The sequence below is a fragment of the Cynoglossus semilaevis genome, chromosome 15, assembly GCF_000523025.1.
Source record: "Cynoglossus semilaevis isolate Cse_v1.0 chromosome 15, Cse_v1.0, whole genome shotgun sequence".
Classification (NCBI taxonomy): Eukaryota; Metazoa; Chordata; class Actinopteri; order Pleuronectiformes; family Cynoglossidae; genus Cynoglossus; species Cynoglossus semilaevis.
Window position 1 is genome coordinate 15,376,186 of NC_024321.1, and position 22,496 is coordinate 15,398,681.

The window sequence follows — 22,496 nt, forward strand, 5'->3', positions numbered from 1 at the left end:
GCGCCGGCTTACTGAAATGAAGTGAACTGAAGCGCCGGGTGTAAACGTAGCTTTTCTCTGCCCATCAAAGTCTTCCTTCATCTTATGCTGATTGTACCTTTTTATATATCACACACACAGTTGCACGTTTTCCTGCTATTTTACCCAGTGACTATCTCTCACAGTGGCAGCTCAGCCCACCCTGTGTGTTTTAAAGATCTTAAGATAAACTATTAAGCGTCTCCCTGTGATGCGATCTCTGGCCCCAATGAACTCCATATTTCAGTGCCAGCCGAGCACTAAGTCCAGTTGATAAAGGCTTTAAAAGGACTGGGAAGGCTCTACTGACCTCCAGTCTCTGCTATTTGAAAAAGAAAAAAAATCTGATGTTTTTTTTATTTTATTAGGAATCCCTCCTCAATGTTTATTTTAGCCTTTACTCTTGTCCCGAGTCTACTTATAGAATGTGAAATTCTGTGCGTTTACCAATCAGAAATGGGAGTGTTTGTTTTTATTGGATTTGTCGTTATTCATTTGGTGAAAAAGCATCTCTGTAAACCCAGTCCTGCATTTTCAAAGGTCCAGTGTGTCAGAATCAGACGCCTCCAAGTCATTGTATCTCAGAGAAAATATCTCTTCTCTAACCACAAGAGGGCCACGGTGTATAAACCAAGTTATACACAAAAAGCTACAAAAGAGTGAATATTGATTTATTCACACGAATTACGTGGAAAAATATTTATATTTTTTGATTACGATCCCTTCTAAATGTGACACACTGGACCTTCAACCTCCCTTAGTTTCTTTTCTTAAACTGGTCACGCCAGATGATGCTTTACTTGAGAAAGTATTTTGTTGACTCTGTTGTTTGTTTTGCTAAAGGAATAGTTCAGCATTTTGGGACCTTTCTGTCTGTAGAGTCAAGTTTGATACCAGTGTTATGTTAATCAACGATACAGGTTTCAGTAAAGTAACTGTAAACTATTTAAAATCGCCCCCTCCCCCCTTCTCCCTCCCTTTACTTAATGAGAGTAAATTCTTCAAGTGACACATCATGCAACTTCATCACTGGATGTTGCTAAATTCTGACCCATGCACCTTAAGGGCTGATTACCAGTTGCTCTGGTTTGGTCCATTCTTTTCTAGTAGCTTTAAACTTCACTACGCAAAAAAATGTATGTAAAATAGTTATGTGTTAAAACCGTATTTTAGATCAGAAGTCCCCAACCTTTGTGGCACCGCGGACCAATTTCACGTTAAATAATATTCACAAATATAAACCCTATATGGCTTTTTTATATTCCAGTACCAATTTACCTATGGCCCAGTACTGGTCCGGGACCCAGTGGTTGGAGACTTCTTTTCTTTGTCGGTTTTAGCCAGGATAAAATGCACTCAATTCTCTCTTAAGAATCAAACACGTTGTAACAAGAACAGACTGGTATCGACTCTTTCGATGTGAAAGTGTCCCACAGTGTTGAAGTATTTCCTCAGAGTGAACACCTTGTATGTTTGATAGCACTTTGAACCAGATGTTAGCAGATGAATCCCCTCCCGCCCCCGTAAACCTCCCTGTGCTGCTGATGACGATGATGATGATTATGATCAGCCCTCTGCTCTTCTAACGACCTTTAGGCACCTTCGTCTTAACGTCTGTGTATCTTTTTAATCTCCTTTTGTTTCATTGGTGTTTACATGTCTGTCTTTTAGTTTGTCAAACCCCCAACGTTTAAAAAAGCACTTAGCATCAGTCACCTCACAGAAACGGCGGGGAAAGCTCGGCAAAATTGACTCTCGATTCTCTGGGAACTATTTCAGTGCCAAACTCCTGCTTTTGTCTGTTTTCAGTGAAGCTCAAAACGTAGTCAGTGTTTGTACCAGAAAATTCCCGGTGGTGAAACTGAGAAATTGAGTCTGAGGATTTGACCGAGATCTTCAGCGAAAGGTTAAGAGTGTTTGTGACGCGCACGTTTGGAAGGTGTGTCGTCCAGTCGGTGAATGACTGCAGTCGGTCTGACCGCGAGATTGTTTGTTTCCAATTCCCCAACACTGTTTGTGTTTGAAGCACAAAAGTAAAATCCAGGTTTGACGTGAATGTGACACTTACAGAGGAACTAACGTAGTTTCAAAGACAATTATGTGAAATGGGTGGTAGTGGAGCATGTGTTGATGCATTTACCCTCTCTGAAGAATCCCTAATACAAGCACCGGTGTATCATGGGTCAGGTAGAGTGTGCAGGAATTTAAGGAAATATAGAAATCATGGGTGGGTTTATAAAACAAAACCCCCTCTCAGAGGTTTAATGATGTAGATGAACAAAAAATACTTAGTAAATATATATACATATACTATATATGTGTGTGTATATATATACAGTATGTCTATATATATATGCATATTTATATATATGTGTGTGTAGTATATATATGTATCTTACTAACAGGTATTCTTTCCTATGGTCCGAATGCGTATGATTTGAATTTCTATCAACTCTTAAAGTAATTGGCCCAGAAAACTCTGTGTTCTATGTTTACACAAGATTCCTGAATACTCTACCAAGAAGCCACTCTTAACTCAGGTTGATGAAAATTTCGCTCTATTTGGACGTCCTTGTGAAAATGTCTATGTCCTGACATAAGAACCAAAAGTTGAAAACAGAAACGGATTAGGAAACTTTCAGGATTGTGCTGCCATCTTTGACATTCATACACACATGCTCAGAAAATGATTCTTATACAATTCTTCTGGTGTTGTTGTTGTTGTTTTTGTTTTGTTTTTTTTCTTGAACATTTTACTCTGAAACTCTAACTCCATAAAACTGCAATAGATTTACTCACGGGTTACTTTCACATGCAGTGTTTCCACCTCTCTGCTGCTGCTACGCTGCTCATTTAAACAGGTAGATATATATATATACAGTTAATATATATAAAAATATATAAGCGGTTTATATATATATGAAATATTTACACCTTTGTACAAAATCACATACTTGCCTCTTCTCGCTCAAAAATGTATGCACGCTCGCCCCGTACGTTTTTGAGAAGGACAACTGAATATGCAATAGAAACAACAGGTAACCTTTCACCACCACATGACCCGACATGTGCTTCGTTTCCGATATAAGCTATAAACAGGAGATTCACGTTAAACTTCAGGAAAACACACACACACATGGTCAGTGAAGAGACCGCTCAGAACTGCACAGTAAATAAGCCTATTTGATGTTTTGACTACACAGTGACCAAAGCGAGAACACACCAACTCCACTCGTCCACGTAAACAAAGTAGCACATAGAACACAAATGTACAGTCGTTTTTGTTTGTTTGTTTTTGTTTAAGTGTGTGTGTGTCTGCGCGTGTGTGTGTTTTAAACATTTTCACCCAAACACATTGGCTTTGGTCAGATTGTGTAATACTGTGAATAGGACAGTCGAGGAGTCGATCCTTTTTTTTTTTTCCACACAAACTGTTTGTGAAAGTAATCAACCAGCTTGAATCTAAAAGAGAGAAAAAAAATTGCACTACCCAAATATTGTTTGAGAATCTATTTTGTATAAAATATATGCAGACATTAACTTTTGAGAATTATCAAGGGCAGATCTTGTTTCACTGGTATATGCTCTCCTCTGAAAATAAGCTTTGTTTTGCTTTAAATAATAATAAAAAACATCCATCATCCATGTACATATAATCCATGTAAAGAATATGTGGTGTACTTGTCTCCAAATAATAGTTTTTCTATATGTACCCTCTGTATTATTTCCTGTCTGTAGTTTGACTCCTGTTGATCTCCCCCCCACTCCCCTTCATTGATTAAAGGTTGAACCCAGTGTCTGTATAAGGTACTTTTTAAATGGAACCCGGAACTGAGCCAGTCTCAATCCTGTGTGCACTTTTTTAGAAATTGTTCCTCCTGATGGTTAAGATTAACAATTTATATTTTATTTCTTTTTTTTATTTCTTCATTTTTTTTATCTTCTGTAGCTTTAATTTATAACTGGATAATACTAAATAATATAAATTATTTCCTTATTTTTTTTCCTTTTTATTTCTCTTTTAATTTAAACGTTTATGGTTTTGTAACTGCTGTGTTTGGGTTTTTTTTGTCCAATCAAAGTTATTATGAACAAACTTTTGTAGGTTATTGGGGAATAAGAAAATAAAATTGGAACTCTGGGGGCGTGGCCTAAATTGCGCCAAATAGTCTAATGTGTCATATAAATAATATAATGGATTCACATTTAATTAAGACACATTCTGCAACATAGGTATAATGGTATTTTTAAAGACGCGTTTATGAAAATTATTTTTTTTTTTAATAAACAATTCGCACACTTAATCAACACATGCCAAAGCTTGGAACCGGGGCACATTGCCAGAACTCGAGCACGCGCGCCTCAGGCTGCCTGTATACTGTGTTTGCGCGCTCACATGCGTGTAAACAGCTGACCACTGCAGGGGACAGAGAGACTGACGCAGGCCGCTATACGAACTGAGAGGCGGCCTTCGCTTTCTCAGCCCCCCGGTCTTTCGCGGGTTGTGTGAGGATGACGGAAGGTGGAGCAGAGGTCGTTCGGCTGCATCAGCTGGAGGAGGATCAGCTGAAGGACTACAGGCGGCGCACTCGGCTTTACTGCATGAATGGAGGACACCACCTGCAGATCCTGCCTGATGGGCGTGTGCAGGGCCAGAGGGATGAGGAGGACGTTCACAGTAAGGAGACCGTCATCAAGGAAATTATGTTCTGTCTCATTAGGGTCAGGTTTTGGTCACTAATAATAATAATAATAATAATGCTTAAAAAAAAAAAAATATTAAAAAAAAAATGACCTGATTGTATTTATAAATTTGAATGAATGAAATTACAAAATAACAAGATAAAAGTTACACTTATATACAGTACATGTAAATATAATATATATACCTAAAATATACAGTATACAGTATATATAGACTGTCCTTTTTCTTTATTATTTATGTATTTTTGTATTTTGTATGTTTACTGTAGCTTGATTGTTGATTAACTACTAAATATATTGTAATATATTGCAGATAGGAAAAAATGAAATTCAATATAGCCCAGGTTTGTAAAAGGTCTGTTTGTCTGCTAACATTCTGTTGCATCATGGATTCTTCAAACCTTCCCCCAGCGGTGTTAAAGATCAAGGCTGTGGACCGAGGTGTGGTCGTCATCCAGGGAACAGAAACGGGAAAATATCTAGCCATGAACGACGAGGGTTGTTTGTACAGCTCAGTGAGTATTCACCCTGGAGGACATCTGTGAGTCGAAAATACGATGGGAAACATAACTGATATTGATGTCTGTATATAAACCCTGTCTTGACCATTTGAAACTCTCAACCATCTGCTGTCTTCCAGGCCACAGTCACTGATGAATCCTACTTCCTGGAAAAACTGGAGGAGAATTTCTACAACACATACCTGGCTCAGAAGTATCAGGACAGGAGCTGGTATCTAGCTCTGAAAAAGAACGGAAAACCTAAACTGGGTCCAAGAACTCACATTGGGCAGAAAGCCGTCTTCTTTCTGCCTCGCCAGCTGGATCAGTCTGTGGAGTGAGGATACACACACACACAGATACCTCAGTTGAACTGGAGTGTTCACAGCTTAAGGAAAGTTTTTGTGTGAAGATGTGTCCAAAACTGCAGTAAAAATGTAGCTTTCAGCCTCAATGCATAGTAATTTATATACTATCTATATATCTGTCTGTCTGTCTATCTATCTATCTATATATTTTATTTTTACTTTATTTTATTTTTTTATCCAATCACATTTAAGCCGTAATATGTTGCTAGGGTGAAGGAAATCTGCATAAAGGCTACCAGAATCAGTGAGGCCTTCCAGCAGGTGTACTATTACGTTGGTGATTTGAGTGTTTTTGATTGGACGGTTAGAAACCAGCCTCGAATCGAGCGAACTGCAACTGTAGCGACGCTAGCACGCGGGAAAATTAAGTTTTCTCCACGTCCACTGCTTCTATCGAGCGAATATTCTCGTCTTAAAACGAATTAAAACTTGCCACAAATACGTCAGGACGGACTGGACTTTCAATGTTTGGACGACGGACGACGCTCGTAAACAACTTGTTGGAACCGCAACAGACGGATAATACAAGGAAACAATTAAGGAGAATAACTCTTCTTAAAGAGACGGGGTGGACTTTGTGTAGAAATAATCGCGTTTTGGTGAGTAAAATGCTTTTAATCTTTTTCATTTTATGGTTATTCTGTTGTCATAATTACTTTTGATGTCCGTTATGTCGCAGCTATGGCTGAATAGTGCTACGCGTTTGTTTTATTAATGGCGTTTTTATGACGACATGTTTTATCTTGGATGTAACGAGACGTTATGCTATATTTCTGCATAGTTTGGAAGGTTTCTATAGCCATAATGGTGTTATTAAAATGTGGATTTATTCAGGTGGCACCACGCTGAAATACAATATTGTGAATTATTATTCATTATCGTCTTTCTATATAAGAATACATTAAGACAGATCTTAAATCTTCAGGGATAATTTAATTTAATCTTAGACAAGTTCAAAGATGAGACTCTTTAAAAGTGACATTTATTTAAACACTACACATTTTCTGTACAAGTTTATAACCGCATAATCTCAAGGCTGCAGTTCTACATCACGCAGGAACAGGCAGAAATTAGTTCAATCAAAGCATCGCATAATTATGACGTTAGCTGTTAAAGGCTAACAGAGAATGATTAAATGGTGACGAAAGCGTAACCCCCCCTTCAGAGTCTGAGAAAAATGAATAAATAAACGTGCACCGATGCAGCATTCATTTCAGCTATGTGAGACATGACAGGAACATCCTGTGGGTTTTATCAGCTTTGTTACTAGATTCTAGAATGAAGATATAACACCTATATGACCTTAAAAAGCAGAAGAAAAAAGTCCTCCAGCCACCTTCAAATTATTACATTTAAGGCAACGATCCCTGATGGAAAAAGAGTTTACTTTATATAACTTCAGATGATGACAGTGAAATGCTGTAGTTGAATCAGTGGTTCTCAAATTGAGGTATGTGTACCACTGGTGGTGTTTGAGCTCCCTCTAAGGGTATGGTGAGGAATATTATTTTTTGTTTTGTTTGTTTTAGGTTTTTGGCACTTTAGTAAGCTATGAACTGAAGTGCCAGTTTGTAGTACTACTTCAATGTGTCTTTGGCTCATAAATAGTCTGATTAGGTCTAAATTAATCTTCTTTGCATGCTGTGCTTAGTTGGACGACTGTATTTTAATGTTGGTCATAGTTGTTTTACACATTTATCAAGTTCTTTATCCAGAAAATGTGCTTAGATACAGGGAAAACATCCATGAAGCTACTGCTAAGAGTTCAGTTGACGTTTGCAGCTTTTAATTTTATACAATAATAATACAAATTCAACATAACCTGTAATCATATCTGTAACTTAAACTCTTTTTCCTGGAAATACAGTTTAACCTAACATAAATACCATGAAATATTGTATATATGCGCCTAACCCTATATGTTGTTGTAAAATGTGCTCTACTAATGCAAGCATGTATGTAATCATGAATACTAATGCCCTGGAGAGACAGAAATCTACTGCCCCCTTGTGGCTAATTAGAGCATAACTACTTAAAGCCAACAGGTGAAGAAAGTACTGCCCTGTTGCAAATTTTAGGATTTACAACCAAATGAATAAAACAAAAATGCCTCTTTTTAAAATGTACGATGTCTGCAGACGGTCCCTAATAGTAGCAAATTTAACCATGGAGCTAACGAGTGTGCTGCATGCAATGGAACTTTTATGGGATACCTGTTAGCTTCAGGTGTGGCCAACATGAGACTGTGTGCTGACAGAGCAGCAAGGTGGACGCATGCTCGTGTGCTTCCATCAAATGACATAAGGCTTCACTGATACGTCACAGAGTGAGATTCAAATAGCACTTGACATTCATAACACTAATGAGTACACTGATGTGGGACTAGTAATGTTGACGTCTGTGTGATGATAACAATAAAGGCTCAAAACCAGGTAAAACAGCTGATAGAGTTCCTGAATATTTCATGGAGGCTCGTCTGCATGTGGAACTTCTGGGGCTCATTTCTTCTCATGTGTCTTCACCACGTTGACTTCATTCTTTTCACACTGCGTCTCTGTCTACAGTCACTGACCAAAAAAAACAGATTAGGAAAAATGTGTTAACACTATTCTTTTTGGTTCAGATACATGTGATTTGATTTACAGTTTTATATGTACACTGAATCTCTGTATGATCTGATGATAATCTGAGGTGATCTGACCTTAGTTTATAAATACGCACATGTAAACACATGTACACATACATACATGAAAACACCCGAGTGAAGGAAGTAAATGACAGTTACCTCTAATAGATGAAAAGTACCCTTGTTCGAGGAAGATTGGCGTAAGTGGGATCAGCCAACTTTCTCACTCTGGAGTAGTTGACGAAGCCTCTGATGAACAGCATAAAGCCTGAAGTCCAAAGAAAGCAGGAATAAGAAAAATCAACACGGAATCAATAGAAACATATTTTGGGTTTTTTGTGAGTATCACTGCACACTTACCCAGAGCCAGGAACACCCACCACAACCAGTACTGCCCATCAAAGTAACCAGGGAAGTAGGTGGAAAACTACGAAAACAACAAGAGGATGATGTTCAACAGGTTTCAGTCTGCGACCAATAACCAAAAACTGCATTAATGCTCCTCTAACCGACGGCAGCCACGTCTTACCCTGACAATGAGAACCCATTTGATGAGGGACAGGCCAAAGCCAGAGATTGCACCATAACGCCCAGCCGCTGACGTGGTCAAACAGAAGGACAGGAAGAAGCCAATCCAGTTGAAGAGGAAAGCCACTAGTGAGAGAAAGATAAGTTTTAGGTTTATTTGGCTAAGTCAAGTCAATGATGACTGATCAACAAACACCTGAAGGCCTCATATGTTGAAAAGCCAAAGAAGTTGTTTTTTTTTTTCTTACTGAAGAAGGTGAGCATGAAGATGCCGTCGTTTCCTATTCTCAGCTGATCAGCATCTTCAAAGTCATCTCTGGCCACAAAGTCATCCTCCTGTGGCAGCAGCACAAAACACACAGGAACATACCAGTTGGTGAAGAAGTATTATCAATTTTTTTTTAGTGGATCGCACAGATTGCTGTACCGGGACTCTTCCAGTGACCAGGGGGACGGCAGCCTCCTCTTTGTTCCTCTCAGCTTCATCGTAGGACGGCAGGCTGGTGGCCACGCTGTAGGAGGGAGGGTTGGGAAATCTTCCATCTTCCTTGTATTCTAAGAAGGCTGAGAACAAAAAAATAGTATTGGGTATAATACTAGACTAGCATTAAGTAAAATGAACTTGTATAAAATAACCAGCATACATCTAAAAAAATATATACATTTTATTTTGGGGGGGAAAAATAGCAGCAGATATTTAAAGACTGAACAGGGAGGAATCATTTACAGTGGGAAGACAGAGATTAGGTCTGTGTGTGTGTGCGTTCCTGGTATAGCTATACACACACAAAAACAGTGTGTGTTTTTTGTTTCCCTTTATCTGTGACATCTGGCAATAATTCAAAGTTCTAGAAACCTTGTTTGTTTTGTATAAACACAAGTGGAATTTCACTTGATCCTTGGACTCGCCCAGGAAAATCTGGAGGCCACGCCCACTTGTGTAACACGTTGACCTTCGTCCTCTATAGGAGGATCTAAAAGGCTTACCACACAACTTTCTGCTCTTTTTACAACTAACAGATATGATATTACACATGAGAGTAATTTTAAGGTCACATCTTCAATGGTTTTTAGTTGGTTTTATGGGGCTGTAGTGATGCCTGCAAAGTCATTAAAGAGCAGTAAAGGGTCCTGACCTGCATTTGCTGCAGCAATACTGCTGTAGGGCGGTGGTGCATCCTGGGCTGCACCCTCCTGAGGCGGCTCCTCCTCATTCACCAGCTGATAATTCAAGTAGATTGTGTTAATGCATGTATCAAAAAACACAGCTTTTAGAAACTCTCTGCTAATTCCAATTAGTTACAATGGCATAAGGGCTGATTAGTATGTTTAACTGTATCCAAGCTAGTTGTGCTGCATTAACCATGCATCATTTTGGGTCACAAAAAGCCAACACTGAAAACCTTGCACGTGCAATAGTATAACAAGGCTGTCACTTCATATCTGAACTTTTTAAATGATTTTAAAAGCTTGGAGTTACATTCGAATTTTGTTAATGCAGACCTCTAATTGACTGTGTAATACAGTAGAGGGCGCTCCGCATGTAGCTGAACCTATGACCTCCTCTTTCAAATCAGTGATTCCCACCCAACTAGGCTGTGTCCCACCAGTGTTTCGACAGATCATCAGGTGTATCATGGGACACCATCCTATTCAGCTTAATTGGTCTCGACACTATTGTTTTTTTGCTGAACTCGAGTTGTCTTCCTTTGTCCATGCGACAGTGACAGGCAGAACTATTCGCGCATCCCTACTGTAAACAATCCTTATCTAATACATAATGCTCGGTTGTTTGATGATAAGATCTTGCCTTCAACCTGCAAATCACTCTCTAAACCCATGGTCCGTCAACGACAAAACCATTCTGTACAGTCTTTGTTCGATTGGTACAGATCCAGAGATAAGTATCTTGGTTGGAACTTGTATTTAAGTTTGTTTTTAGAGCGCTATGCAGTAGTGACTGATCCAAGCTTAATTGTAGCATCCGGGTAGGATCAGGCCTTTAAAAAAAACCAAGACAACGTCAACTAAGTCGCAGTTTTAAAGGACACAGGCCGATCTGGCTTCAAGATACGGAACAGCTGCACATTTATTGGAATCTAAAATACGGCATTTGTTTTTTGATGTCAATCGACAGTGCATCGTCAAACCCTGGCAGGAGCTGCTCGTTGTTTTCTTCAGTGACAGCAGCCTAATGTTGACCACTGCTAGCTGTTAGCCACATCTGAGCGAGGCTGTTAAAAACGTCTCTTACCTCCTGATATCTGACGTTAGCGTTTTGTTCCGCCATCGTGGAACAGAAGCGAGATGTTTATTTCCCACGCTTCAGCAGTGACAGTGTGTTGTGATGAAGAAAAGTCACCGATTGTGCAGCAGTGAGTAGTGAGGTCAGGTTTCCTCCTAGTCGGCGGCCATCTCCCTCCTTCTGCCTCTTGCCAGCTCCGAGGTTGCGTTCAGGGACTGTCGAAAACTCTATCGCCGTTAAAGCTGCTCCTCTGCTTCGTTTCTCATCAATAAAAGTGATTACTACTGATGTGATTGCTGCTTTACATTTCTGCTTTAAATATTTTTTTTTTTTTTACTATTTATTATTTTTTTTATATTTTTTTTACTATTTTTTTTTCGTTTGTTTCAATTCAGCTGTTTCCCGATTTCCAATTTTCATTAATTATTTTTTGATTTCCCTATGAAGTCTCTGTAGACTTTTAACACATACATACAAAATAACCGAATTACAAGACAGTCAGGAGGAAAGGCAGTAGTATTTCACTTTAATTGGGTTCATTAATTTCCATCAACCGAATGTTACTTTTCAATTCGTTTTTTAATGGCAATAATCAGTTACATGAAATACAAGACATTATGAAACGACACAGAACAAAAGTTCGTCTTTTTATGTATTAGAAGAGATTTGTGTATTACAACATTAAAAAAAATGCCACGGCAAAAAATATATAAACTGTAGTGAAAAATAAAACAATTTAATGTATTATTTTACAATAAACTTAGATTATGATTGTGTTGCAGCTGTTAAATAATATGATTTCCAGTGTTAACACGTGACCTTTCCCCTTTTGTGCAAAACTTTCCGAACAAGATTTCCGTCTTGTTTCAAAACTAGTAACCCTAGTATGTGAAGGAACAGGAGAAATAAATTCATATAGCTATATACAATCTTCCTGAGAAATAGAACCGCAGCCTGCTGTGAAAATCAATATTTTAAATTATCTTACTGTTTCTAACCTCAGTTTTTTTAAGCTTCAAAAATATATCTTTTTTGTTCGATCTCCGACATATAAGGATCATTTAAACATTTTAGTGCAGAAAAAAAAACAACAACAATACAACAAATCCAGTGTAGATCGGTTTTCTCATCAAGTCTTATGTGAGTGGCTCCACCAGCTTGTTGTGTACAAGCATGAGATCTGAGTAAAACGAAAATCATATGAGACCAAATTAACTTTTTTATCAGTGGTAGAAAAGATTAGTTGGCTATTTTCGGTTTTGCAATTTAACTTTTACCTTTGAAGTACTTGACAGTTTTGACCCGCAGCTCCAGTGTTGCATCTTCATCACAGACAAAAACTGTCTGTGGATGCTGCTGGAAGGCAGACACCGTCCACATGTGATTGACGCCTTCTTCTATGGCTTTGTACAGAGCAAAAGCCTTGTGTGCTCCGGTGATCAGAATCATTACCTGAAAAGAAAGCGATTTCAGTTGTAATAACTGAACATTTTTAAACTTGGGGCTAAGGATTTTTCATACAGTAACTTGTTCTGCATCTCAGAGCAAAGCACAGAAACACACAAAACTAAAGATAAAGAGGTGCAAATTTTGACCTCTTTAGCATCCATGACAGTGCCCACTCCGACAGTCAGAGCCATCTTAGGCACCTTAGACCAATCTCCATTAAAGTACTGGGCGTTTGCCAAAATCGTGTCCTTTGCCAGGGTCTTAACCCTGGTCCTGGAAACCAAGCTTGAACCAGGCTCGTTAAAGGCAATATGGCCATCAGGTCCAATACCTAACACAGGACAGACAAAGTAGTGTCAGTTTTACCCCACAGAGGAATAATTATTAAATTACTTTATCAACAGTAAATGCTCCGTCAGCCCTGTGAACTCCTGACCTCCAACAAACAGCTCGATTCCTCCTGCAGCACTAATCTTCTCCTCAAATGCATTGCACTCTTTTACCAGGTCAGCAGCGTTGCCATCCAGGATGTGGGTGTTTTCTGGGACAATATCTATGTGCTTGAAGAAGTTATTCCACATGAAGGAGTGGAAACTCTCTGGGTGATCCCTGGGTAGTCCTGGATAGGGTTTTAATATGAGGAGTAATAGAAATAAACAATACTTAATCAAAATAATGAGACCTCACTCTTTCAAAGACGTCAGAAAAGGTCATGTGACATCTTACCTACATATTCATCCATGTTGAAAGTCTTTACATACTTGAATGAAAGTTCTCCATTCTTGCAGTACTCGATCAGTTTCTTGTAACAACCCAAAGGCGTGCTGCCTGAAGGAATACAGCCGAGAGTTAACAGGTTACATGGGAAAGGAACATTTACTTTACTTTTAGTTCCACGATGTATTGCTTTTTGTCCTTTTTTTAAAAAATAAGTAACTCCTGAACAGAAAGACAAAGAAGTACCTTCAATTATTTTGTTTATAATTATTTTTATTTTTACTTATGCTCTCACTTATATTTTACTTTCCAAAATTGATGGAAGTGCATTTAAGTGTTTACCTACTGATAATAATTGCCATTATTATAATTTCCCTAAGGCTATATTGCTGCTAAGGTCGAAATAATAATACTACTAATAATAACAGAATAGAATAAATACTATAATTTATACAGGTAGAAAATGAAAATAAAAACACAAAAACTTAAGAATTCAGATGAACAGATATTTGAACAAAATATTATCACAACAAAAAATATTATCACAAAAAAATATATTCACAACTAAAACAGCTTCCTGCAGCCCAGCTCCAAGACCCAGTTTGGGCTGTTTTAGGGTTGAATAGGTAAAGAAATAAACCAAAACCACAAGCTCCTGCTGACCTGTGGGGAGCCCCAGTGTGAAGAGTCTGTCTGGGCCGGGCCGAAAAAGTAAAATCCTGTTTTTGATGTACTTGGCAGCCCACTCACTGGCCTGGTTGTAGTCGTTGAGGATAATCAGTTTCATCTTTCTGCTGAAAATCAAGGCCCCTCTGTCGTTAGCCTCGGGGGGTTGCCCCTTTATACTCCAGTGGAAACAGGATCATTGGTGGACTAAAACAGAAACTAAAAAGAAAACGTCAAGTCAGTTGTAACTGCCTTGATAAGAAGCAAACACATTGGGCCATTGTGTCAATCTTCAATGAAAACATGTGACATTCTGAGTCAAAAGGAAACAGCCCCCTAAAACACTCTGGGAGCTGGACTTTGATTCTAGTACTGTGTCTGTGACACATACAATACTGTGTTTTGTACAGTTTAAGATAATTTAAAATGGTTCAAACACACAGGACACTTTTATTGTTATGACAAAAATGTAACTTAATGAACAAGTAAATGTCTCCTATGGTGTTATGCTTCAATATTATCACTCCCTTCTTGAGTATTTTATGGACATAATGACATGTCATCCAGTACAGAGTAATCTGATTATTATATAAAAAGCAACTGCTGTGGATAAGATATGGATAACGTTTCAAAGGACAGAAATAATCATTTTGAAAATGAAAGTAAAAGAAGAAAAAACTGTATTTTTATTGATTTGCAACCCGGTGTTTATAGTTTTTGCTTCATTTTAGGAATATAAAAGTGTTGTTTCAATTTCGGTCTCAGGTTGTGGTTGTTTGTTTCACTCTTACTCTCCTGTGTTATCTGGAACCAGTCCGTGTGACCCAGAATGGACTTAAAATAACAGTGACATTGTAAAAGCCAATCCCATTTAAATGAAATGGTGCCATAATATACATGGGCATGTTAATCACACTCTCATTTGTCCTGTGCAATATTTTTTACTCTATATTTGAGGCTACATTTACAAAACTACCATACCTTTCTTTAAAAAAAACAAGAAAAACTAAAGTGGGTGGATTTAGGATTATAAACCAATCAGGAAGATGTAAGTGACATTTCAAATGTGAAAAAAAGAGTAATTGTCTCAGTCAGTTATTACATAATTCAAACTCACTTGAGCTGACAGCTTCTGTCGTTGGGATTCACTCTGCAGACGTAGTTTGGATAATCTGTGGTTGATTCTTTGAAACATATTTACAGTTTGGTGTATATTTTAATCCAGGCATTTTGTGTATGTGTGTGTGTGTGTGTGTGTGTGTATTCCTTATCACATATTTATTTGCAAGAGTATTATAAAACAGTCAATGTCACACTATCACTATTGCTGGCTCAGCAATTCCTCTTCCTGGTTGTGGCATGCAGCTCTGATGGTGCTTTCACTTTTCCTTTAGCAAGAATATACGGTGCAATGGACATTTAAAAAAAAAAGAAAAAAGACAAATCTAAAACTGAATTTTTAGTCCTTGTTATCAAGACATCTTGCATGCCAGCTTTTGGATAGCTGGACACACTGTGTAAATCACTCAATGACAGAATTTTTCATCAGCTGTTTATTTTAGATTGCATATAAAATTCCTTATCTGTGAGTTTCTTGGTCAGTTAAGACTTTTTGACTCATACAAACTCATACATAAAACAGGAGAAAGGGTGACAAAGTAGAAAGGAGTAGAAAAAACTGCACTTGGTAAATGTGAAAATGCACTTGGACACAAATACTGGTTTCATGATGGAGACCTGTATTCCCTTGGTTTAATGAATTACATAGGACTTGGGGTATTTGGAGTTGACAGAAAGGCTAAATCTAAAATGTTTACATTTACAGACCGTAAGTTGGCTTGGCAGCCTTATCAAATGATTAAGGCAAAACAAAAACCAAAAATTCTAAATCCTGATAATGGAGCCATGACCTTTTTGAGGCTTAAATCTGTGATCCAGGATGCATTCATGTCCTACCTGGGACTCATTCTAACATCCTTGGTCCTCAACCAGTTTTTATTTTTGGAATGACTTCTTCTGACTTCTTATCAGCATCAGATGATTTAACCACAGATTAATAATGGTCATGTGACCTCAGCTGATGTGTCTCTCATCAGAAGACAGAGGAATGACTTATTCAAACATCGAACGTAAACACTAAGTTTGAAAAACATCTGTAGATCATTTCTTCATCTTGTCTGAGATAGGCTCCACCAGCTTGTTGTGCACGTACATCATCCCTGATAATAAAAAAAAGAAAATGTTATGTTCTGTTTATGTTTAAACAGAGATGGTTTATGATGGTTAGATATATGTAGGTTTTCCCTTTACCTTTGAAGTACTTGACAGTTTTGACCCGCAGCTCCAGTGTTGCATCTTCATCACAGACAAAAACTGTCTGTGGATGCTGCTGGAAGGCAGACACCGTCCACATGTGATTGACGCCTTCTTCTATGGCTTTGTACAGAGCAAAAGCCTTGTGTGCTCCGGTGATCAGAATCATGACCTGAGGAAAATATTTAATTTAAAACATCAACAACACAAGTAATTTTTGAAAAAATAATACATATTAAAAAAATGGTGTCTGACCTCTTTAGCATCCATGACAGTGCCCACTCCCACAGTCAAAGCCATGGTGGGCACCTTAGAGAGATCGCCATCAAAGAATCGAGCATTGGCCATAATCGTGTCCTTTGCCAGGGTCTTAACCCTGGTCCTGGAAACCAAGCTTGAACCAGGCTCGTTAAAGGCAATATGGCCATCAGGTCCAATACCTAACACAGGACAGACAAAGTAGTGTCAGTTTTACCCCACAGAGGAATAATTATTAAATTACTTTATCAACAGTAAATGCTCCGTCAGCCCTGTGAACTCCTGACCTCCAACAAACAGCTCGATTCCTCCTGCAGCACTAATCTTCTCCTCAAATGCATTGCACTCTTTTACCAGGTCAGCAGCGTTGCCATCCAGGATGTGGGTGTTTTCTGGGACAATATCTATGTGCTTGAAGAAGTTATTCCACATGAAGGAGTGGAAACTCTCTGGGTGATCCCTGGGTAGTCCTGGACATCGTATACAAGATGTGATAAGAAGTCACTGGTGTAAGTATATTTTGAGCCTTAAGTATCATCATTGTCATTCAGTATCATTGGGAAATATGTAATGTATTTGCAAGAAATACCTGTGTTCCCTAGAGTATGTTTTATGCACAACTTTATTCAAGAGAAACACCAACAGTGGGTCATAATTTAAACTGGTTTGTGCCAGATTAGCTACATTAGCTTTAACTGGCACTAAATGGAAATAGTGGTAGAACAACTCTCTCGACATTGTCTGTATTGTTGTTATTGAGACGGGTAAACGATTGTGCATTACTGCCCCCTGTTGGTGTTTCTGCCAAACAAAAGTCGCGTAAGAAAAAGCGTGAAACCTTTAAAACCTTTCCTGAAGAAAGTCGGCTGACATCTTACCTACATATTCATCCATGTTGAAAGTCTTTACATACTTGAATGAAAGTTCTCCATTCTTGCAGTACTCGATCAGTTTCTTGTAACAACCCAAAGGCGTGCTGCCTGAAGGGAATACAGCCGAGAGTTAACAGGTAAGCACAGATACAAAGTACAACTACATTTGACCACAGAGATAAAGAACAAGATCTGATCAGTTGTAGAAAAAAACAGTTTGATTGTTACAACACTAGATTGAAACTAAGATAAATAAACAAAGCAAATTAAAATTACTAATAGATTCTAGTTTGTTTATTTTATGCAGTTTATGAAGTTCCCTTTGTTCCCAAACAAGTACAAGCATGTGTAGTAGGTGATCCTGCCAAGAACACTGAATGTAGCAGATATGTGCAGTGAGTCACTGCAATTGAAAATAGAATTTACAATGCACAAAATATAATAAAAATACATCACACCTACTGATTAATTAACCACAAAAGAAAATTAAAATATATAGAATTCCTTTACTTTACAACAGAAATATTCACCCAAAGAAAAGACCCATATATCTTCTCTATCATATTACACTTATAAATGTAAACCAATGAAAAATGTGATTATTTGAACAACTGCACTTATATGAAATATGAAAGAAATCTTAAATCATCTCCCTGAAATGCCCTTGTGTTCTACTCGATGTCGAAGTACCGCCGATTGAGGAATACTCCTTTAGATCTTTTTTTTTTTTTACACAGTACTCACCTGTCGGCAGACCCAGAGTGAAGTATTTTTCTGGACCAGGCTGAAAGAGTAAGATCCTATTTCTGATGTACTTTGCAGCCCACTCACTCGCCTGGTCGTAGTCGTTAAGAATGATCAGCTTCATTTTTCTACCGCTAAAAACACAAAAACACCACAAAATGAACAAACGAACGTTGATGCTTTTATGAAACTGCCCGTGCCAGGAAGTGTCGTTAATCAACAGACTTTAGACTCATGCAGTGAAGTGTATCATCAGCAACAATGGAGAAACAACCACGGGTTCAGTTCAAAAGTGAAAGGCTGAGTCAATCAGCTTTGACAAAAAGACTGAAGCCAAATAATCATTACCGTTGCGCCGGTTTTAATGTTCCGATGAGAAACAAAGAATAAGTCCAATGGACCTCAGCAGCTGTGTACTTACTGTGCCTGTTTGTGTTGCTTTTCTTTCCCACAGAGCACAGACAGGATCTGGATGGATCATGTGATTTCTTGAAGTTGGATGGAAACAGCGCCCCACCGCGGCAGAGAAGCTAAGGTGATAAAATTAGACGATTATTTCCAGCAGCAGTGTAAAGACAAATGGAAAGAAGGCGTTACACAGCAAATACTTATAAGTAAGTCAGTACAAAAATAAATACACAAGGGCAACACACAATTAAAAAGTAACACGAGTTCAACAAAATGACCAGACTGAGACTAATAAAGTTAAATTATGAGAATTGAATCGTAAACATATGATAATAAAGTGTTGCGAATAAAAGTCAAATTAAATTTAATAAAGTCTTTATGTGAGAATAGACTTAGAAAAGTAAAGTCGGCAATTTAACTTTAAAGAGAGGAGAACCCAACGTTAACTATAGATTGTTAGATTGGAAACACAGATAATCTGGATGAAGTTACATTTAATGTTGGTTTCAAGAGAAAAATTATTTTATTTTTCATCTTCCGGAAAACAAGGACATTTCAAAGTTTGTAAGAAACTGCTTCAAATATCTCAACCAGTCCGCAGTCAGTTCAAAGTGGTATAACGGGTGAGACCAGTGTGTTGTGACGTTAAAATATGTAGGTTACTGTACTGTTCACGTAAACAACAGCAACGTGTTGATCTTAATATAGTGTTAGTTTTTTATTGTGAATTGTTGTTTTTTTTTCAATCAACATGCAGATGTAAAAATGTTCCAGTATGAACCAGACAATATTTATTTACCACGACTCACCACGAGTTTATTTACTCACGGGGTTCTCATGGACATTCTTAAAACCTCGACTGAAATGTTTACTCAGGAAATAAACTGTACCTGTGGGTTTGGATAACTTTATTAAAATCATATTGTGACACAGACCAGGACACGTACAGACCACACAACAGAAATAAATACCATCATGTGTACAGCGCTCATTGTCAAACAGGCTTATTGCAGCTGACTTTTAATTTATGTCATCCAAAAAAAGAGGAGGGCATGCTGTGTCATCAGACAGAGATACCTTCAGGAGCTGGGTGTAGTGTGCAAATTTACCCTGCCTATGTTTGACTATTGAGTGCAAATGTCGAAAAACACTTTGCCCGCAGTGATATAAGCCCCAGGCTGCATCCCAATCTGAAGCAACAAGTTCCCCTTAAGCTTAGCTCAGAGCGGCGTGAGGCTGTTTTAATCTAGGTCCATGTCAGGCTTGTTTTCTGTTGTTTCTGACTTGGGGTTGCTCGTGCTTTCAGTTGACGCTTTCTCTGCCTTTTCATCCTGGGGTTTCTCCTTTTCGTTGACGGGGCCGTTCTGCTCTGCAGGCGTCTCCTCCTTGGGTACCTCCACCTTGGGTTTGGGCTTGGTCACGATGGGGTTACATGCAGAGAAGAGTTCCTGAGAAAATGAACAGAGAAAATCATCACGACATCCTGATTGTCATCGAACACAAATCCATGTTCTCAGTTTAAGTCTTTGAGTTAAAGGATTGCAAGTGCAATAAAAGCAAAACATAATCTCAGAAACAGCTGAAATAGTTCAACTTTTAATGTCCTTGAAACTGTTATTTATAGCCAAGACAAGTTAAATGACAGATGAGAGGAAAGTAACTTAGCAGACCACAAGTAGTAAAAATTGACTTTTATAAATGCATAGGCTCTTAGAACACCGACTACATGTTTCAATATTTCCGTTCCTCTTCCCCCCACACAACACTCACCTTTGTTTTTGCTTTAATGTCTTTGACTTTGACAGTAGGATCCACCGTCAAGCTCTGTTTGCTCTGCTGGTTCATGGAGCTGTTCATCCACATCATTGTTTCACTGGTCAGTTTGTCCACTTTGCCGACATCAGCCTCATCTAAATGGTCATACTGCTCCTCCTGCCAAGGACGAGGATGAAGTGACATTAATCATCACCTCGTGCGTCATTACATCACAACATCACTCCCTTTAGCAGCCTTTTAGTTGTAATTTAAAGGATACAAACTGTACAGACTTTAAAAATGTGCCTTTTGGAAAGGTTCACTACCTTCGTTTTGTACGCTTCCACAAACTTCATGTACTGCTGGATCTGTTTGCCTAACTCCTCGAAGGCTTTGGGTCGTTCTTCAGCCTCTGCGTATCTTTCTTGGATTGGCTGCCCGAGTTTCTGTAGAGCAGGAGACATGTGTGATGCATATATCCCAGCATGGACTGGGAATGACAGCTGTTGTTTCAGTGACATTTACCTTTAATTCACCCAGTTTGTCAATGTACACCTGTTTGGGTTGGTCCTCACCCTCTTCATACAGCCAGTTTTCAGTGTCCTCCAGTTTTAGGGACAAAGCATCTCTGTCCTACAATTGAAAGAAAATGATAAAAATTACACATTCTATTGAGCAGATGTTTTCATCACAATTCTTTATTTATAGCACAGATGTGAGTTTACGTACCGTTTCACTGACGAACTTTTCCAGCCTCCCGTGCAGTTTGTCCCTCATGTCATACACATACTCTTCTACATAATTCTTGGCATCGTTCCTCTCTTTCTCCAGCTTGTCCTGCATGATCATCTTCCCCTGAGGTGATACCAAACCAATAAAAGTCAACTGTAAATTCTTAAAAATAGAGTGAGCCGTTAAATACGGAGGAGTTGCTGATGTGCCTTTGTGATAAAAGGCTCAGTTACCTCATTTTCGACAAAAAGATTCAGCATGTCGTCTGCCAGCTGCCACTGTGGACTGTTTTCAATCGGAAGTTCCAGCACCTTTGTTTTGACTTTGGGCTTCTTGGCTTGTGGAGGTTGGTCAGACTTCTTCTCTCCTTTAGCTTCCTCTGTGTTAGTCTAAAAATGAATGAGAATAAATGGGGTAAAGTAACTCTTGATGGACACTCAGCTTATCTGAAGTGAACTGAAGTGAACAAAAAAACGTTTTTTTTATTGCCAATAGTTTTAGTTATCAGCCTCTCATTCCCTTTCCGTTGGTAGTACTGATTTGAAAGATTTGGTCTAATACAAGTAGCATTTTAATTCATAGAAAAAGCCAAGTACCGCACCTCCATCTCTTCTGGTGTTTTCTCCTCTGCTTCTTTGGGACCATCACCCTGTCCTTTCTGTTCCTCCTGATCGGTTTGCATCTTGTTCTGTGGGGAACACACACATAAAACATGTTTTTTGTAGACAACATACTTGTCTTTAATGTCAAAGATGAATTTATGATCACTGAATCAAGCACACGTGTGTCTTAGGTACCTCTCCTTCTTTGTCCCCAGCCTGTTCAGTTTCCATTGGTTCTTCGTTCTCATCGCACTTCTGCACTTCAACCAGGGAAGCACTGGATACGCTGAAGATGCCGTGGATGTTCACTCGCACTTTAACCTTCACCTTGGAGCTCTCACCAGATGCCTGCGGGACAACTTTCTGGATCAAAAACTGACCTGGAAACCAGGAGAAAAGGAAGAGATACGCAGATATGAACAAAGTTGACATTTGACAGGTAAGAAAATCAACATAGTTGGAATGTTTTTGTTAGGAGGAGATACATACCAATAGTGGGATCAGGGTAGGGCAGCTCTTTTGGAGTGTTATAGTAGGCCTCCAAAGAAAATGGTTCCTTTCGGAAGAAAGTCATCACTTTGGAAAAAGGTGCTGGGTGATTCTTGGGAAAAACCTCACAATCACTGCAAAAAAAATGACGTGGTGGCAATTAGTAGGGAGCTTTAAAATAATATTTAAAGACTGTGGGGGGGAAAAATATGTTTGTTTTTTTTACGTTAGGCCTTCCTCTGCAGTAGAATGCCACTTCAAGGAGATGGGGTAAGGGACAACCTCTGTGATGGAGAACTCACGTACTTTGAAGGCAGGGGACAGAATTGCACACTAAAAAGACAAAACCAGTATTTCAGTGAGTATTGTAGAGAAGGAGGAGCTGGTGAGCTCGAAAAAAGGAAGTAAGACATAGACCTGCAGGGCACATCCTCTGGCAACAGCTTCATCAGCATTTAGTGTAGTGCTTAGTTCCTTTCCAAAGAATTTGCTGATTCTCTCT

The 22,496-nt window shown here is 38.6% G+C and overlaps 6 protein-coding genes and 1 long non-coding RNA gene across 9 annotated transcripts in view; 3 read left to right on the forward strand and 4 right to left on the reverse strand.

The window, feature by feature from the left end:
• The first annotated feature begins 3 nt into the window (after nucleotides 1–3).
• Nucleotides 4–6,875, forward strand: fgf1a (fibroblast growth factor 1a). 2 transcript variants are annotated; one of them, XM_008327367.3, is made up of 3 exons: nucleotides 4–4,696; nucleotides 5,134–5,237; nucleotides 5,363–6,875. In XM_008327367.3, exons 1-3 carry the CDS (start codon nucleotides 4,531–4,533, stop codon nucleotides 5,561–5,563), a joined length of 471 nt encoding a protein of 156 aa, XP_008325589.1. In that variant the 5' UTR covers nucleotides 4–4,530; the 3' UTR covers nucleotides 5,564–6,875. The 2 variants fall into 2 exon arrangements, with proteins under 2 accessions (XP_008325589.1, XP_024918657.1); XM_025062889.1 differs by having other exon boundaries at nucleotides 5,134–5,263; nucleotides 5,363–5,484.
• Nucleotides 6,556–11,183, reverse strand: ndfip1 (Nedd4 family interacting protein 1). Its single transcript, XM_008327361.3, has 8 exons — nucleotides 10,999–11,183; nucleotides 9,881–9,965; nucleotides 9,172–9,308; nucleotides 8,993–9,080; nucleotides 8,746–8,870; nucleotides 8,577–8,643; nucleotides 8,376–8,484; nucleotides 6,556–8,157 (listed from the first exon to the last, which is right to left on the reverse strand). Exons 1-7 carry the CDS (start codon nucleotides 11,032–11,034, stop codon nucleotides 8,378–8,380), a joined length of 645 nt encoding a protein of 214 aa, XP_008325583.1. The 5' UTR covers nucleotides 11,035–11,183; the 3' UTR covers nucleotides 6,556–8,157; nucleotides 8,376–8,377.
• A 142-nt stretch (nucleotides 11,184–11,325) lies between these two features.
• Nucleotides 11,326–14,027, reverse strand: LOC103391195 (glucosamine-6-phosphate isomerase 1-like). Its single transcript, XM_008327368.3, has 6 exons — nucleotides 13,819–14,027; nucleotides 13,165–13,266; nucleotides 12,875–13,057; nucleotides 12,585–12,769; nucleotides 12,267–12,441; nucleotides 11,326–12,169 (listed from the first exon to the last, which is right to left on the reverse strand). The coding sequence occupies exons 1-6, from the start codon at nucleotides 13,940–13,942 to the stop codon at nucleotides 12,126–12,128; spliced, it is 813 nt and encodes a 270-aa protein (XP_008325590.2). The 5' UTR covers nucleotides 13,943–14,027; the 3' UTR covers nucleotides 11,326–12,125.
• LOC112488130 (uncharacterized) lies at nucleotides 13,231–19,492 on the forward strand. The gene is made up of 2 exons (XR_003051875.1): nucleotides 13,231–13,294; nucleotides 18,463–19,492. It is a non-coding gene; the product is annotated as an uncharacterized LOC112488130 (long non-coding RNA).
• Nucleotides 15,544–18,545, reverse strand: gnpda1 (glucosamine-6-phosphate deaminase 1). Of its 2 annotated transcripts, none has more exons than XM_008327359.3 (7): nucleotides 18,430–18,545; nucleotides 18,009–18,142; nucleotides 17,271–17,372; nucleotides 16,680–16,862; nucleotides 16,390–16,574; nucleotides 16,132–16,306; nucleotides 15,544–16,040 (listed from the first exon to the last, which is right to left on the reverse strand). In XM_008327359.3, the coding sequence occupies exons 2-7, from the start codon at nucleotides 18,130–18,132 to the stop codon at nucleotides 15,982–15,984; spliced, it is 828 nt and encodes a 275-aa protein (XP_008325581.1). In that variant the 5' UTR covers nucleotides 18,133–18,142; nucleotides 18,430–18,545; the 3' UTR covers nucleotides 15,544–15,981. The 2 variants fall into 2 exon arrangements, with proteins under 2 accessions (XP_008325581.1, XP_008325582.1); XM_008327360.3 differs by having other exon boundaries at nucleotides 18,357–18,464.
• The window catches only part of hspa4b (heat shock protein 4b), a 7,260-nt gene continuing 4,071 nt past the window's right edge, over nucleotides 19,308–22,496 (reverse strand). The window contains exons 9-19 of the mRNA XM_025062866.1: nucleotides 22,412–22,496; nucleotides 22,221–22,327; nucleotides 21,995–22,128; nucleotides 21,701–21,885; nucleotides 21,505–21,591; nucleotides 21,137–21,292; nucleotides 20,901–21,026; nucleotides 20,697–20,804; nucleotides 20,498–20,617; nucleotides 20,187–20,348; nucleotides 19,308–19,864 (exon numbers count right to left, since the gene is read on the reverse strand). The exon at nucleotides 22,412–22,496 is cut by the window's right edge and continues 106 nt beyond it. Of these exons, the coding sequence (XP_024918634.1) occupies nucleotides 19,658–19,864; nucleotides 20,187–20,348; nucleotides 20,498–20,617; nucleotides 20,697–20,804; nucleotides 20,901–21,026; nucleotides 21,137–21,292; nucleotides 21,505–21,591; nucleotides 21,701–21,885; nucleotides 21,995–22,128; nucleotides 22,221–22,327; nucleotides 22,412–22,496 (1,477 nt within the window). The 3' untranslated portion in view covers nucleotides 19,308–19,657. The remainder of the gene's footprint in view (nucleotides 19,865–20,186; nucleotides 20,349–20,497; nucleotides 20,618–20,696; nucleotides 20,805–20,900; nucleotides 21,027–21,136; nucleotides 21,293–21,504; nucleotides 21,592–21,700; nucleotides 21,886–21,994; nucleotides 22,129–22,220; nucleotides 22,328–22,411) is intronic.
• Nucleotides 21,923–22,496, forward strand: part of LOC103391218 (septin-8-A) — a 24,960-nt gene continuing 24,386 nt past the window's right edge. The window contains exon 1 of the mRNA XM_025062873.1: nucleotides 21,923–21,944. The gene's annotated coding sequence lies outside the window, so the exon portion shown is untranslated. The remainder of the gene's footprint in view (nucleotides 21,945–22,496) is intronic.

Excerpts from the sequence above, each read along its gene's own strand:
- fgf1a (XM_008327367.3), top strand. The coding sequence starts at position 4,531 with ATGACGGAAGGTGGAGCAGAGGTCGTTCGGCTGCATCAGCTGGAGGAG. Across the intron at positions 4,697-5,133 it reads GGATGAGGAGGACGTTCACA|CGGTGTTAAAGATCAAGGCT; the intron begins GTAAGGAGACCG and ends ACCTTCCCCCAG. Across the intron at positions 5,238-5,362 it reads AGGGTTGTTTGTACAGCTCA|GCCACAGTCACTGATGAATC; the intron begins GTGAGTATTCAC and ends GCTGTCTTCCAG.
- gnpda1 (XM_008327359.3), bottom strand. The coding sequence starts at position 18,132 with ATGAAGCTGATCATTCTTAACGACTACGACCAGGCGAGTGAGTGGGCT. Across the intron at positions 17,373-18,008 it reads CACTCTGGGTCTGCCGACAG|GCAGCACGCCTTTGGGTTGT; the intron begins GTGAGTACTGTG and ends TATTCCCTTCAG. Across the intron at positions 16,041-16,131 it reads AACTGTCAAGTACTTCAAAG|GGATGATGTACGTGCACAAC; the intron begins GTAAAGGGAAAA and ends TTTTATTATCAG.
- LOC103391195 (XM_008327368.3), bottom strand. The coding sequence starts at position 13,942 with ATGAAACTGATTATCCTCAACGACTACAACCAGGCCAGTGAGTGGGCT. Across the intron at positions 12,442-12,584 it reads CTGTCATGGATGCTAAAGAG|GTAATGATTCTGATCACCGG; the intron begins GTCAAAATTTGC and ends CTTTCTTTTCAG. Across the intron at positions 12,170-12,266 it reads AACTGTCAAGTACTTCAAAG|ATCTCATGCTTGTACACAAC; the intron begins GTAAAAGTTAAA and ends CGTTTTACTCAG.
- ndfip1 (XM_008327361.3), bottom strand. The coding sequence starts at position 11,034 with ATGGCGGAACAAAACGCTAACGTCAGATATCAGGAG. Across the intron at positions 9,081-9,171 it reads TGGTCACTGGAAGAGTCCCG|GAGGATGACTTTGTGGCCAG; the intron begins GTACAGCAATCT and ends CTGCTGCCACAG. Across the intron at positions 8,644-8,745 it reads AATGGGTTCTCATTGTCAGG|TTTTCCACCTACTTCCCTGG; the intron begins GTAAGACGTGGC and ends TTGTTTTCGTAG.